The sequence below is a fragment of the Haemaphysalis longicornis genome, unplaced genomic scaffold (assembly GCF_048455015.1).
Source record: "Haemaphysalis longicornis isolate Haplotype H1 unplaced genomic scaffold, Haemaphysalis longicornis Haplotype H1 scaffold_9, whole genome shotgun sequence".
Taxonomy (NCBI): Eukaryota; Metazoa; Arthropoda; class Arachnida; order Ixodida; family Ixodidae; genus Haemaphysalis; species Haemaphysalis longicornis.
Genome location: NW_027526460.1, coordinates 45234806 through 45249643, shown reverse-complemented (window position 1 = coordinate 45249643; position 14838 = coordinate 45234806). Strand labels below are relative to the sequence as shown.

Here is a 14838-nt window from a genome sequence, read left to right as displayed (position 1 = left end):
TGCACCACCTAAGGGGCGCCAAAAACCACTGTGTCATGCGAAAGTGTTTAGTTTTCCCTCCGCATGAATAAACAATAGTTCATAAATAGAAGCAATAAATTTTCTTATGTTCATATAAAATTTAGGCCTTTGTATAGTTGTTTAGTTGGAGTACCTATGAGTCATTGAAGTGTTCATAATTCACCTCCAGACAGTATATGTAAACATTGTTTAAATAATGCGCCATACGTTTCTGGCCAATACTATTTTTTCGGTATCGAGATCCGCCCCCCCTCCCCCCGTCCCCTTCCCCAGAACTTCTCTGGGACCGCTACTGCTGGTATCCCGACTGAATTGCCGGGGCAGTGCCATGGTTTTTCACGCTGTGAGAAATTCGTTTCTACAGTTCCTATCCATCAATTTTTGCTTTAGTCGGTAAGCGTACTTTTTGTGGAAACCCGCTTCACGCGACAGCTACGTGTACTTCCTCCTACACGCTTTTCCCTAACAAGTTCCTGCAGCCGCAGTGCAAGAACTCCCCCACCGCGCCACATAGACCCCGATTGACCGAAGCTCGCTCATCGGCAAACATTTATTCGCTCACTTACTCGCCCAGTTTAGACCGGCCACTACTCGACAGCGCGCACTCTAATGCAATTCCGTAACTCAGGAACACAGCCTTCCTGTTACGGGTTATGTGCGAAACCGCCTTCGAAGTGCTCCGGATTCATAATGCACGCGCGTCCGTCTTCCTAACTGGGATGACGAACGCCAGGCCGGTATTCAGGCGGCATGGCAGGCTCTATAACTTTCTTGACAACCGCTTGTCAGGGAAAAGAATGTAAGAGAGAGTAAAGACACATTGAACCTATACAGACAAGCATCTGGTCTACGCGTGCGCCCTTAATTTTCTTTCTTCTTTCTCCCTCTCTCTTACTTTCGCTACGTATTCCGGTTGGTTGGGGGTCGGTCGAAACAATACTGGAAGCGCTGCCGGCTGCGTGCGCGATGTTGCGCCAAGATATGCAGGCCTAGTTTTACGTGGTCTTAGAAAACGTGTTTAGGAGCCAGTGACGCCGACTAGGTTGGCACTGCTTGCACGTGACGCTGGCATGTGTGGACGAAGGTTGACTCCTTCTTTCCTATATCAGACACTTCCACTCCTTCCCTCCCTCCCTTTCTACCCTCCCACCCTCTCTCTCTCACCTCTCTCCCCCCTCTCTCTAATCCTCTGTCTTTCTTACTCTCTATTTCCTGTTCGCGAGTGAGTGGAGTTACGGCCGCCGCTGTTTACTGATTCGACTACGGTTGGTTACTGCTTGTAGCACAATCAATTCTTCGGCGCCTACAATTGACTCAGAACGCGTGCGAAATCCCGACACATCGAATATTCGATTAGTCGTGTTCGACAAGTGTCTACAAGTCAGCGCAGAAATTCGAAGCGTGGCGTTGACTTCCGGCACCGACAGAACAATGTTGATTTATGGCCAGCCAGCTTACACCTGATAATATAAATAGATTATGCCGTATTCGCTGTTGCAATTTCCTGAAGACAACAAAACAAATCTTCGTGGATGCTTACGTGCTCTTCTGTCTCTCTGCGCCAGCTCGGTATTAACCTGATGCCTAGACATATTTTATAATGGGGATTGTTCAAAAACAATTTTTCTTTGAGTGCATCAGGTCGATTATCAAAATACGCCGAATAAATGAGCGAAACTAAAGACTATCGCAAACAGTTTTATTTTGTGCAGTATAAACAGGCTGAAAGCACGGTGATGGATCTCTTTATTATTTTTTCTTGAACAGGGAACTTTTGTTCAAGACAATTTCTTTTTAAACTTCCGTTTTCACTGGTTTTCCGTTCACCTCAGCGATACAACCAAAAACTGGCGGGGTTCAAACCACTTAACAGTGCACCTACAACAGTCGTAACTGTAGAGATATGATGTAACGAATATATATAACGAATACGAGGGCCGAGAATATAACGAAGGCCATATAACGAAGGCCAGGAACTCACACGGATGAAAATGGTCCCCAATGGTGTGAAACATGTTCAGCCGAATGCTTTTGCCACACTTTAAACAAACCAAGCAAAACCTTCATGTATGCTCATACAAAGCTCCCTTAAAAAGGTTTAGAAGGTAAAAAAAAAATAAAAAAATTTGGATCTTCGTACGGGGGGTCATCAGGGGACGAGTTGGGGGGCAGAGCACTAAGCAAAGAACCACGAGAAGATGCGAAAGCTGCACAGTGCCAAGTGATGTGCTTGAGGTCTTAAAAATGGCAAACTGTTCGCATGGCGACGCAGTGAAGCATCCCCCTCGCGAGGGGCACGATCAAATGCAGGGCATTTCCGGGGGCGCACGACGTTAAGTAGTTTGCGTTACGTTAATGTTGTTGCACTTGTGGCAACTGCTGACGAGAGAGCGCTCGTCAGCAGTAATTTGATGAGTGAAGGATATAAGGCGCGTTCGTAGCCTCCCATTCTGTGTCGGCTTTGTGGCACAGTGGGTAGAGCACCATGTACATTGCGTTCCGCCCGCAGGGTCGGGGGATCGAAACCAGGCGCCGGATAGTATTTTTTTTATATAGTGTAGGGGGAGGGGTGCGGACTACGCCTACGGACGTCAACGCGGGTGACATCGTGAGTTACTGAAATGCTCTGCATTTAAAACAATGCATGCCGCTCTGAGCTTCCAGTGATGTCGACCATTCACGCCGTCCGATGCCAAAAACTGAATGGAAATGTGTACGAAGTGAGCACCTTATTGGCGTCGCGCTACACTCGGGCTCACTCTTGCGCAATAGCGTGTTATTCCACAAGGATGTCCGCATTTACTTAGTGGACCGATACTTAGACGACGCCCTCTTCGCTGTGCTGTCCATGTTGGTGGCCGCTGCCGCGCCTGACACACGCTGACGTGCTTTGGCATGATTAGCTGCCCATCGCATTACGTCGACCACGCCTCAAATAAACTCGTGGTGATGAACGCCGCTGGTGTCCGCAGCTGACGTGAAACCTGTCGCGAAGCAGAGCAGATATGGGGCGTCCACCGTCGCCATCGCGCGCGGCACAGCCACGTGCCACCAAAACATCGTTCCGCTTCATTTCTTGGATTGACAGGTGCAAAAAATTGAGCCATCGTGTCCACAGAAGTGCATAGCCGACGGCTCGTTGTATACCTTGCCTCTCACGTTCCTTCTTTGCGTTCACCTGCTGCGTCGTGCCGGTCCACGTTATCGGTGTCCACGTGATCGGCGGCTGGCAGTTCGCGTGTTCCTGGCGTGGCCTTGAGTATTGTGTGTTTCAGGTGTTCACGTGGTGTTCTCGCGGCCTTCCAATGGGGGGGAGGTCCCTATTTGACCTCGAGTGTCACGTGAGGAGCTGTGTCGCGTTAACTCTATTCTTGGCTTGTTTATTTTCTTTTTGTTTTCTTGCCCAATTGTTGCTGTGAACGGCTGTGCCGCCGTCATTCTCTTCTTTACTCTCCGTATGGGAATTTGCGAAAGAATTGAGCGCAGCCCGAAGAAAGGAGGGCCTAGAGGAGCCCCCCACACCCATCTCAGACAACCTCCCCTCCCCCCCCCCCCCCCCCCCATCACTTTCTTAGGTCCCTGGCCATCGCTTGCCCAATAAAGATTTATACATACAAGCATATATTTTCTTCTTTGCTTGTGTTTTTTTTTTTTTTTTTTTTGCTTTCCGCCTTTGCTTTCACATCCATGTCATTTCTGCTCCCCCTCCTTTCTGCAAACGGACGCCAGGAAATATCCCGACCAACGAGAGGCTACCAGCTTCGCTATAAAAGATAATTTTATTTCAGTAAACACCATGATATATTCTGCCTACCGCACACCACACTAATGAAGCCTACAGTGTTCCATCTCATCGGTGCTGAATGACTGAACGTTCGGACGAGACTGGCGTGTGTGTTTGTGTTGTGTAGTGCCATGGCGCTCAGCTCGGTCGTCCTCGGCGTGATGCCCTTCGTATGCGGGCTGGCCTGTCTGCGACGCACGACTAGGAATGGCACGTTTCCGGCGCGGTGAGTTCTTCCGCGTGCCGACGCGTGCAGCCCCTCGTTGCTGCGCGGAGTCCGAGTCGAGAACAACAACACACTCGCGGTACACTGAACCAGAAAAGCGGAGGTCACCGTGGCACAAAAGTGGCGGCCTTCACACGAAGCGGGGCGCAATATAAACAAAAACAAGGGTACCGGGGCGTCGTAGCCTCTGACCTAGTCTCTTTACTACCAACCTTCTCTTCCATAACTAAAGAAAATCTAACTAATCACTACGGGGTTCCCTCACATCTCTTCTGCGTGCAACAATACATGCATACGAAGTGTTCTGACACGCACACAAGAGCAAGGATGATCTTGTGCATATAGCGTCTAATATAATATAGCGTCTCTAATATAATATAGCGTCTCTAATTTAGCGTCTCTAATATTAGTCAAAATAGGATGTACTTCTGGCTCTCGCGAAAAAAATGTGTGGTTCCTATACGTACGCACGTATGTCCCGAAGTGTCCCATGACTTTGTTCTGCCCGAACGCGCTCTAAATTAAGCGTGACGGCTCGGCCAGCAAGCGCTAAAGACTTTTGAAGAGGTGGGCTGCTGCAAGGGATTCTTATTAACTTGTAAACCTAGTTTATGCACTTACACCCACGTTTTTAAGGAGAACAGTTTTCGTGTGATGACCTGCTGGACAGCTGTTGCCATACGGCTATCCAATTGTGAAGATTCTGCAAGGACATGTTCTTTATACGGCAGGTTCTAAAGATGTCGTGTAAACCAGTTTCTAACCTGTCTTGGCATACTTACAAAATCTCTTTGGTCACCGGTTGGAAAGGGTTTTTTTCTCGTCAGTATGAACAACCCTGCTCTGTATACTATGGCCACAAAAGGGATCCTTCACTGATGGCGTCCGAGGGGGTTTTATCGAGACGGTTCATCGTCGGGGCGAACCTTAATCCTCCTGACGATGACTATGTGTCAAGGTGTACGCACGTACGCACATCACTACCCGTCGTCGTCACTGTAGCCACATATCCGTTAGGGATAACGAAGATGATTATTATACGTTATAGTTAGGACCCTACGTTTAAGGATAAATCCGAAAAACACTCGCGAGTAACTTTATAGCTATTGGGATTTACTATCTGATAAACGCCGATTCTAGAGGTCATGGTGGCGAGAAACTGATGGTTGAAGTTCTGCCTTAGGAATGGCTGATCACTTTTCGGGACAGCTGATCGCTCGCATTTTTCGGTGATAAGGGTGACCGAGAGGTCGTGGTCGCGAACACGGGCTTCTTTCCCCCCTTTCAAGACTAGCACATTTTCTCAGTGGCTAAGGCGTTGCGCTGCTGAGCACGAGGTCGCGGGTTCGATTTCCGGCCGCGGCGGCCGCTTTTCTGATGGAGGCGAAAAGCAAAAACGCCCGTTTGTACGAGATTTCGGCGCACGTTAAAGATCCCCAGGTGGTCAAAATTAATCCGGAGCCCTCCACTACGGCGCGCCTCATCGCCCGCGGTGCGTCGGCGCGTTAAACCCCACAATTAATCAAGACTAGCACATTTTACAAACGCAAGGCTAACTTTTCTCCCTTGTACTGGTACAGTTTGTGAATGGTTTATCTAAATGTAAAGCTTGAGCTGCCCCGAACGTCCGAATCCTATGCGTCGACTTTTAAGTCAATGGTTTTAGAAATTAGCGACAAAATACAGTTTATAAGTGATCTCGCTAAGCAGCAAAGCTTTTAACGAATTAACACTGGCGAACCCCTGTTGCTTTCGAGACTTCGCACTGTATGTTGCTTTAATAAAGCTTGGTGTTGGGCTAATTGGTATTTAAACAAAATGTAACATATAGCGCTGAACTTAACACGATGACCACAGCTTAAAAGAAAAAAAGGACACATCTTCCGCATCTTCCAAAAGAGCATTTTCTGTTTCGTGTGTCCTTTTTTTTCCTTTTATGCTGTGGTCGTCGTGTTAAGTTCAGCGCTATATGTTCCATTATGTATGTTGCTTTGTCTCTGCGCTCTGAGGCTTCTTGCTCTCCCCATTTCTAACTGGTACATTGAAAAAGCGGTTTCAATGCTGAGGGTAATCAATAGAAAGGAGCGCGCTTTCAACAACGACAGATAACTCGATATACTGGAGCCTCTATTGCAACAAACTAAGGTTGCAATGAACACCAACATACATGTCTTGTACAGAATCATTTGTTCCTTGCGTGTTTATGTGTATCTGTCTTAGAGCCTTTCAGGCGACTTAAACTCTTTTCGTTTGTTTTCGTGTGCTGTCGTTCGGATAAAAGTTCATTTAAGGGTTTTGAGCATTTAAAACACAGATAAATTAAAATCCCATTTTTCTGGGAATTGGGGATTCAAGTAAATAAAATTCAGATAAATACCAATTTTTTTGCAAAAAAAAAAAAAAAACTCCACAAACTACCCTAACGAATTTTACGAAAATAAACTCCTCAAAACATGGAGCCCTGGTCATAGTGTACGTATGCATCTATGTATACGTACAACGTTTGTTTGCGGCACTGTGTAAGTATACATAATAGTCCGTAACAAAATAGCGGCCACCGCTTGACACACACCCGTGTGTACCACCTGAGTAATTTTGAGAGACCTAAACACCATTAGAGCGGCTTCCGGTTCGGAAATCTGCAAATCAATTCTTATTTTGACGTGCGCTTTTACATGACACGAGATGACGAAGAAGGGACTAAAGCAGCAGGTACGATGACTCCCGTCCATCTTTTATGGTCGTATACAGACAACGATGAATTACCCCCTCGCCCCGCCACCCCTCGAAAAAAAGAAGAAATGAAAAGCGTAGAATATAAACATCTCACATAAACAAACAAAAAAAACACAGAGAAAAGATATATGACAAGAAGCAGAGATAAGAGAAGTTGTAAATGCTATATCATTTCCAATGGTACCTGCCATTATTAAGTCCTCCGTTCTATTTCGTCTCGTATTACACTCTTTGAGAGCGCAGTCATTTTGCTCTCTTTTTCAGTCTCGTCTTCACTTGTTTTCTAGCCACCTAAAAATGTCCGCAACGGGAAGAACTAAATAGCGGCAAGTGTTCGGTGGACATGATCGATCGATTATGAGGTTTAACGCGCCGACGCAGCGCAGGCGATGAGGCTCGCCGTAGTGGAGGGCTCCGGATTAATTTTGACCACCTGGGGATCTTTAACGTGCGTCCAAATTTCGTACACAAGGGCGTTTTTTCTTTTCGCCTCCATCAGAAAAGCGGCCGCCGCGGCCGGGAGTCGAACCCGTGACCTGTTCGGTGAACATAATCGTTGAACTGAAACTAAGGAAAACACGCTAAGTGAAGAATCAATTGATTCCAGGTTAGTTCCACTTCAAGAGAACTGGTAAGAACATATGACGGCGGGCGATACGTGCCCCCATGCACACGTAAATAAACACACACTACCATGATCCCTCTACTTCCTTCTATGCTTGATCACCCGTTACTCAATAACTTGAGGTTGGAAAGAGGGAAAAAAATCAGGGAAGCTTGCACACACGCGCAAGACTTGAATGGCGAAGCTGTTGCGGGCGATCATTGAAGGACACAAAGTTGAGTTTCAGTATCGTTGTGGTGTCGTGGTTGACGTCGGAGGCATGACATTTCAATGTCTTTATGCTGAGCAAAGCCAGAGTGAGCTCGCCGTTTTGGTCGACATTTTCGTGCACCACTCTGCAAGCGCGACTTATCGTCTCTAGCGGATGCTTTGCACGCCGAGCCTCTCGAAGCGTGCGAACTATCCGCGGCCGGGCCATGTGGAGTCAATGATCACCTACATCAGCTCCGACGTCCAAGTCGCGGCTCTTCTACGGTACAGAGCGCATGCGCACGATGACACGAAGACGGACGAACGAGGGCCGTACGCTATGACGTGTCTTTCGCGGCCCGAGCAAGTATTGTCACGATACGGCGAACGCTGGAGTTTTTAGATGCAAAGCATCTCTTGCTCTCGGCTCTGTCGTCCGTCGTCCGTCCGTCGTCCGTCCGCACCTCTCCCCCTCTCCCCACCAGCCGTGCGATAGCGCACGCGCTTCTCCTCCTCTCCCTATCTCCACGTTAGCTGAGCGATAGCATGCGCGCTGCTCCTCCTCTCCCCCTCCCCACGCCATCTGTGCGATAGCACGCGCGCTACTCATCACCGCAGCTGCGCGATAAGCGCGGATGCGCGTCTCCTCTCTCATCTCCTCCCCTCCACTCCATCTGCTCTATATAATAAACCCGGTCCGCGCGCCGCTCCCTCAGTTGCTGCTTCGGTAGAGTCACGCTGCGCCGTCCGATATGAGCTGAATGGACGCCAACAATTCTGTCATTTTCCGTTATTTGGATACCCAATCTCGTGAACGTTTCGGAACCTCCGAGATGCTTCGCATCAACTCAGGGTTCCCTCGCGGGAAGGTGGTGTCATTTTTTTTTTATGGCTAATGTTGGCCTATCTCCCTAAGTGGGTATGCTTGGCTTGACAAACATGCACTCGAGGTACGCGTGCACGAGCGCTCGGAATTTGCTTGGTATTTTTAACTACGGACACCATACAAAAACGATTAGTTCAGCAGCTTCACTGTTAAAAAAGAAGGAAATGATGCGTATTGATGAGAAGGATGCGTATGGTACATTTACACCGAATCCCATTTTATGTTCTCACCAATACCTTCGCAGGAGGTAATACGTCTGAGCCGGCGTAAATCGTATACTATATTCCACGACGAACACGCAAAGCGACTTAGTCCCTAAACCGCCTACGTGCGTACGACTCGTAGTGAGCGCAGTGCCTCAAAGCTCATTAAATTGATCGCCCCGTTCGGAGGGGCTCTCCGTCCCCCGCTGACGGAAGGCTCGCAGGTCGCTTCTCCACAAGCCACGAACGTCCTCCCAGGCACGCGACTGCGTTCCGCTGGCACATACCGGTCGGACGGCTCCGGCAATTATGGATGGCCGCCCGTCGCGTGCTGCTCATCTTTCTTGAACCGGCTCGGGACGACGCACGCGCCAATGGATCACGCTCCTTCGAGTGAACGCGCGTGGGCCCATTTAATGTTGGTAAACAAAGGCGGAAGGGGGAACTGCAGGCAGCCACGACCGGGATGCCTACAGGTTAGCAGTAGCCGCTGTTTTGGAGCGGGTCGTTTCACCGATGCTACAGTGAACTGGAATATTGTTCTGGAATATTCGAGTTCATTGTACCGGTGCCATCACAGTAATGCCGCCAGCGAATGTAGTATTGCAGCCACACCCATTTGAACGGCTGTGGCTATCGGCTCCAACACCTCCGCATTTCTGTTCTGTAAAGCGTGTACACATTCAGGAAAAGGTACCCAGTACTGCCGCCTAGTATCCCACGTGCTAAGTATTCCACACGAAGACAAGACTCGAGTCAGAAGAAGGGCTTGCGTTCGGGCTAGTTGGTATTTCATAACGTTCGTCTTAAGCGCACAAAATCACACGGAAACAGAAGATAAGGACAAGCGCTTGTCCTTGTGTTCTGTGTCCGTGTGATTTTGTGCGCTTAAAATGAACGTACTGGACTCGGAGTTTATGACTCCAGCTGCAGAATTAAACAACTTCCTTCATAACTTCAGTCCCCGAAACTACTGAACTGACAAGCGTATTTTGGTTTTGTATGTAAGATAACTGCGCATGCGCTGGGGTAGTGGATAAAGACGCACGACGAGGGACGCTCGCCAAGAGAGAGTATCCCCTTCAATAAACTACTGTTTGCTGCCGCATCGAAAGAAAATGCCTCCAAGGGGGAGCCTATCCCATCACAGCAGGTACACAAATTTGCCAAGTCTTCAAACGCACTTTAAATCACTTATTTAGGCACAGCTAGACTGAAATATAACACGGTTTGAGAGGAAGGCAAGGAAGGTTAGGTATTAAACGTCCTTTTCTTCCGAATCAAGCACCGGCCACTCCAAAACATTGAAAGGACATAACGTAAAGTGACACAATTTACATTTTGCGCCACTCTAGGCGTTTTCGTGCAACATCAGTTTACGTAAAAATGAGCATCACTGTACGCCCTTTTCTTTTCTAAAAGTATAACGGGGTCAAGGACAAAAACTGAAAACAAGAATAAAATGAATCGCAGGGAACGCTTCTCTTCGCAAGAACAAAGAAGAAATACAAATACCGGTGCAGTGTGGGCGTTCCAGATTTTCTCTTCCGATACTACGCAGTGGCACCGCTCAGAAAAAAACTGCGTCGGGCAACCGCACGATCGGGTACATCTTTGGGATGCGGAAATTTGGTAACACGTCGCATTGAAGTGGGCGCGTGTAGGCGTCTGTATCCACGCCTCAGATTAGAAGGACATGAGCTTTCGCACACAACGACGTCCGCTGTTCTCGAAAGCAACTGAATTCCTTGTCCGAAAGCGGAGCACAAGTGATTAGGGTCTATTTGGGGCAGCCTCGTGTTTATTTTTCTCTTTGAGAGACTGCATGGAACCAGTTCTTGCTGCGCCTTCTTTAACGCAGTTGAATTGTCAGTAAGCGAAATAAAACATTATGTAACGATGTTTGTAAGCACGTCCAGTGTACAGCAATGAGCTCAAAGATAAACCCTTAAATCACACGCTGAAAGCTAACGTCAAAACAGATACACACGTCTCCACTGGGCCGAGTATGAGATCTATTTATTCATTGTAGAGTTTAACGCGCCGACGCAACCCAGGCGATGCGGCGCGCCGTAGTGTAGTGCTCCGGATTAATTTTGACCACCTGGGGATCCTTAACGTGCGCCGAAATCTCGTACACTTGGGTGTTTTTTGCTTTTCGCCTCCATCAGAAAAGCGGCCGCCGCGGCCGGGAGTCGAACCCGCGACCTCGTGCTCAGCAGCGCAACGCCTTAGCTACTGAGCCACCGCGGCGGGTAAGTATGAGATTTATGGTGCGCTCATGGCCCGCTGAAGCTTGAACGACTTTCTTACGTTTCAAATATCACATTAGAGGGGCAACAAAACACAGCGATTTTGGGGAGCGACGCGAAAAGCTTAACACAAAGAGGGCAGTAAAGAGGTAGTGTGGGGGGACAGCGACAACCGCAAAAATGAATACACTGCCACCGGGAGCGACGACAGCGACAGCGACAAGCCCGCTGCCGTCGCTCCCGGCGGCAGTGTATTAGTTTTTTCGCTTGTTGCTGTTGCCTGGGCTACCTGCTTACTGCGCCCATTGAGTTACGTTTTTTGCGTCGCTCCCCAAAATCGTATGTTGTTGCCCCTTAAGGCCTGGAATTATCTTTTTATGCACATAGTATACTGTGCGTTAACTGCATCATAACTTAGTGATTCAATGTACGCTTTTTCCTTTGCACTATTCCAAAAATGACAATTGCTCACCTGAACAACAAACACGACATCGAAATCGAAGTAGCATGATCCAGCTCGGCGCACTGATGCCTCCTGGCATTTTTCGCAGGGCAGCGCACGTAACAGCAGCAGCAGCCGCCGCACTTGTGAACATTCGGCAGGCCCAGCAGCCAAGTCGGTTTGAAACCCGCGAGCGAAGTCATCCAGCAAGTAAGGCTGCAGAAAAAAAAAAAAAAACGCCGACAAGCCAGTTTCATCAGTAGCGTCCTGTTCTGCAATAGTTTATATATATGCAATAGTTGGTTCAAAGTCATACACATCGCCAAATTTATTGGCGCCATGACGAGTACGATTGCGGGCGCGCGGTAGGTTACTGCGCACAGCCTGCAGATGACGAGCGACTTTTTCAGGTAGCAGAACCGTCTGCTGCCGCGCCGGCGGTCTGCTGCTGTTTGCGTCATTTTTGACCATGCAGACGAGCCGACCGTTCGTACGTGTAGATATCCAGGGATCCGGGAGTATTTTTTTCTCGAAGAACTTTTAGGGAAAAAGGATATCAAGACGAGTGGACAACAATACCAGAAGACGTTTATAACTCGCGCTATATAGCCGGCATATAAAACTAAGTTATTCCCCGCCTAACTACTCGACCCCTCAAGTGCTCTGCAGAGTTTAAATGTATTCATTAGAATATATAATTATAAACTGCAGTTTTCTAATATAATGGCGCCACTGCTCAAGCATGTGTTGCGGCTGCACGAAGTTCGGAAATACGGCTGTAAAATGAGTCATACTTCAAGTTCACTAAAACAGATTAAGCATACTTTTCCTCTGGAGTTGAACTGTAACCCGGAGAAGTTTAATTATGCCAGTAAGCAGAAAAACTGGCGAAGCTTGCACTAAGTCGCGCAAGGCTTGAACCATAGCCGAGCTGCAGGATTTCTTTCTATGTAAGCACAGAAGGACACACCACCCCGCATTTGCACAAGTTTTAAATTGTTTAATTACATGTTCCGTCGTCGTTTTTCACTGTATTCGTAGTAGTAATCGTAATATGCATCGATATTGTTTTGTTCCTTATACCAAGCATTACACGCGCAGTAGCGCTTGACGACAGCTCACGAGAAGTGGCGGCGCGTACGTGCACGACGCATGCGCAGTGCTCCTAGAGTCGCGTCAAGGTTCCGTGGAGAAGGTGTTGCGCCAGCGGTGGCGTTGTTGGCTGCTAGGCAACGCGATGCGCTCCTCAAGGTTTTCGTCAGTTTTTTTTTAATTTTGTTTTGCTAAAGCCACTGCATGAGCCGGGGACGCTCGGCGGTCACCGCGAGGCACGCGCTCACGAGCACTCGGCATTTTCTTGGTATTTTTAACGCGTTACGCGTTACGCGCCACACATTACGGCCGGCTACAACAGCTCCGCGGTTAAAAGTAAGTGAAATGCTGACTTCGAAACCCGCGAAATTCATCTTGCATCAGCTTGTATCATCGTGACGACGGTCCTGCCACCGCTCTTCCCTCCTTCAGAAAGTTTGCTGTTTTCCCAATTTGTGGAAGACAAACACATTCGCTAGTTCCTGTTTGTAGCCTTGTAAATGTACATCCATGACTCGTAATTTCATGCAAGAATTTCGTGGAATGATACTTACGCTAAAAGCACATTACTTTCATTTTGAGTAATAAGATTTTAGCACAAGTTGACGTTATTTCCCCGTTAAAGTGAAATTCTTATTTGAAGCTAATAGTCGTGGGTGTATATCTACGAAAAGGCGCAACTGCTAGAAATGTGGTACCGGAGCCCTGCGCAGTGCACGACACTTCATGTGGGAATGTTCGAAACTCAGTATTCACAGTGAACGCTGCCTGAGGACACTTTACCCGCCATGATCGGCAGACTACGAACTTTGCATCCGTACAATAGAATAGAATAGAATAGAATAGAATAGAATAGAATAGAAAAGATTAGAATAGAATAGAATAGAACTTTATTTCACATCATTTGCATGATGCAGGACCCCATAAAACACCTGTTTGACACTGCTGACCTCTGTCAGAGAAAGAGGCATTGAGAACAGCTTTAAGTTGCCTTTCTTTCCCACCCTATTCACGCCAACCCATTACGTCCTACCTTATTTCCGACTCTTCACTTAGGCCCTTGACCATGTCAAGAGAGCTTCTCTTTTTCCAATAAATGCGTGTTCATTCATTACATATAGTTTTCCGTGCAGTGTTGTATCCTGCCTCAATGGGCGTTCTAAACCTTGGCAGCGCTGTCCCGCCTTTCTCAAATAATAGGGTCATCTTGTTGCGCGCAACCAGGCATTACCCGCAGTAGAGTAGTGACTAGATCGGCGGGCCAAAAGCCAGTCGCCTGCTTCTCAATGGTGGAAACCTCGCGAAACAGCCCGCGCTAAAACGCGTAACGCTGCTACACAGGCGAACGCCGCAAAATTATAAGGCAGAGATTTCCAACCTTGCCATTACTACAAGCCCGCCATAATTATCGAGCTTCGACAAGTGCCAGGTCTTCCAAGTTGAGGTCTTAACAAGGGTCTTCGCGGCGCGTGGAAGCGTTACGGAGCCGCGAATCCCACGCAGATGACAGATATGCTCGCTCGCTTTCAGGAAGGACAAGACACGTCAGGGGCAGCTAACCGCACCAGGAATAGCCGCGGGGAAAGCCGCGATAGCAATGCCTAGGGTATAAAGCACGAGCGTTCTTTGGCGATGAACAAATAACAGCAATTTATCGCGACGGATCACGCGGCTATAGCTGCCGCGTACGCGACGGCATCACCCTGTGGGGAGTTCTTCGAGCTGCCGCGCGTGCCTCCGAACTGATTTCCTCACTTTGCGGCTACCGCCGTCCGCCATGATTCCGGTACGATGAATATTCTTAGAGCGCGCGCACTAACGCCCGCCTTCGAATCGCACGATTACCGATTAGAAAAGGAAGAAATAGCAACCGACAGCTACGCGCGGGAGAATCGTTACGGGAAAGCTGTCCTTCCTTTCTGTTTTTTTTCCCTCCTCTCTTCTTCGTTATTTGCAGCCGAGATCAGCGGTCATGTCTGGGAGGCTTTGCGTGACCGGAGAAAGGTTGCCGTGGCAGCGGCTTTTCCGGCGTGTATATTGAGGCCTCTCGGGGTCGAGTTTCGGTTCGGGGAGAGCCGACAAATGTCAGGAGACCCACGTGCCTCCATTCAGTCGGGAATCAATTGCCGCTGCCGCGTACGTGGTGCTCGGAAGCTGGGCGGGTTGCCGAAAATGCGACTCGTCTTCCCTCAGTTGCGCCGGACGCTGCAGTGTTCGTCGCTATCCTCGTTGCGAATCCGCGAATCTTTCCTGCTGTAACGCTTCAATATGGGAAGTTCGAAGTGCGTGAATCTGACGTAAATCTACGTCGTAAAGGAAGGAACAAAGGACATCGCTGTTATTAGTTCGTTTTCTTTTGCGGGTGGCGGCTAACTTTGGAAT

General features: G+C 48.4%; 1 protein-coding gene across 4 annotated transcripts in view; it reads right to left on the bottom strand.

Annotated features, from left to right (window-relative positions):
- Positions 1 to 14838, bottom strand: part of LOC144153778 (uncharacterized) — a gene marked incomplete in the record, with an annotated part of 404355 nt that overhangs the window by 222987 nt on the left and 166530 nt on the right. For all 4 annotated transcript variants that reach the window (XM_077685504.1, XM_077685505.1, XM_077685506.1 and 1 more), the window contains 1 exon segment: positions 11395 to 11580. In XM_077685504.1, coding sequence (XP_077541630.1) covers positions 11395 to 11518 — 124 coding nt within the window.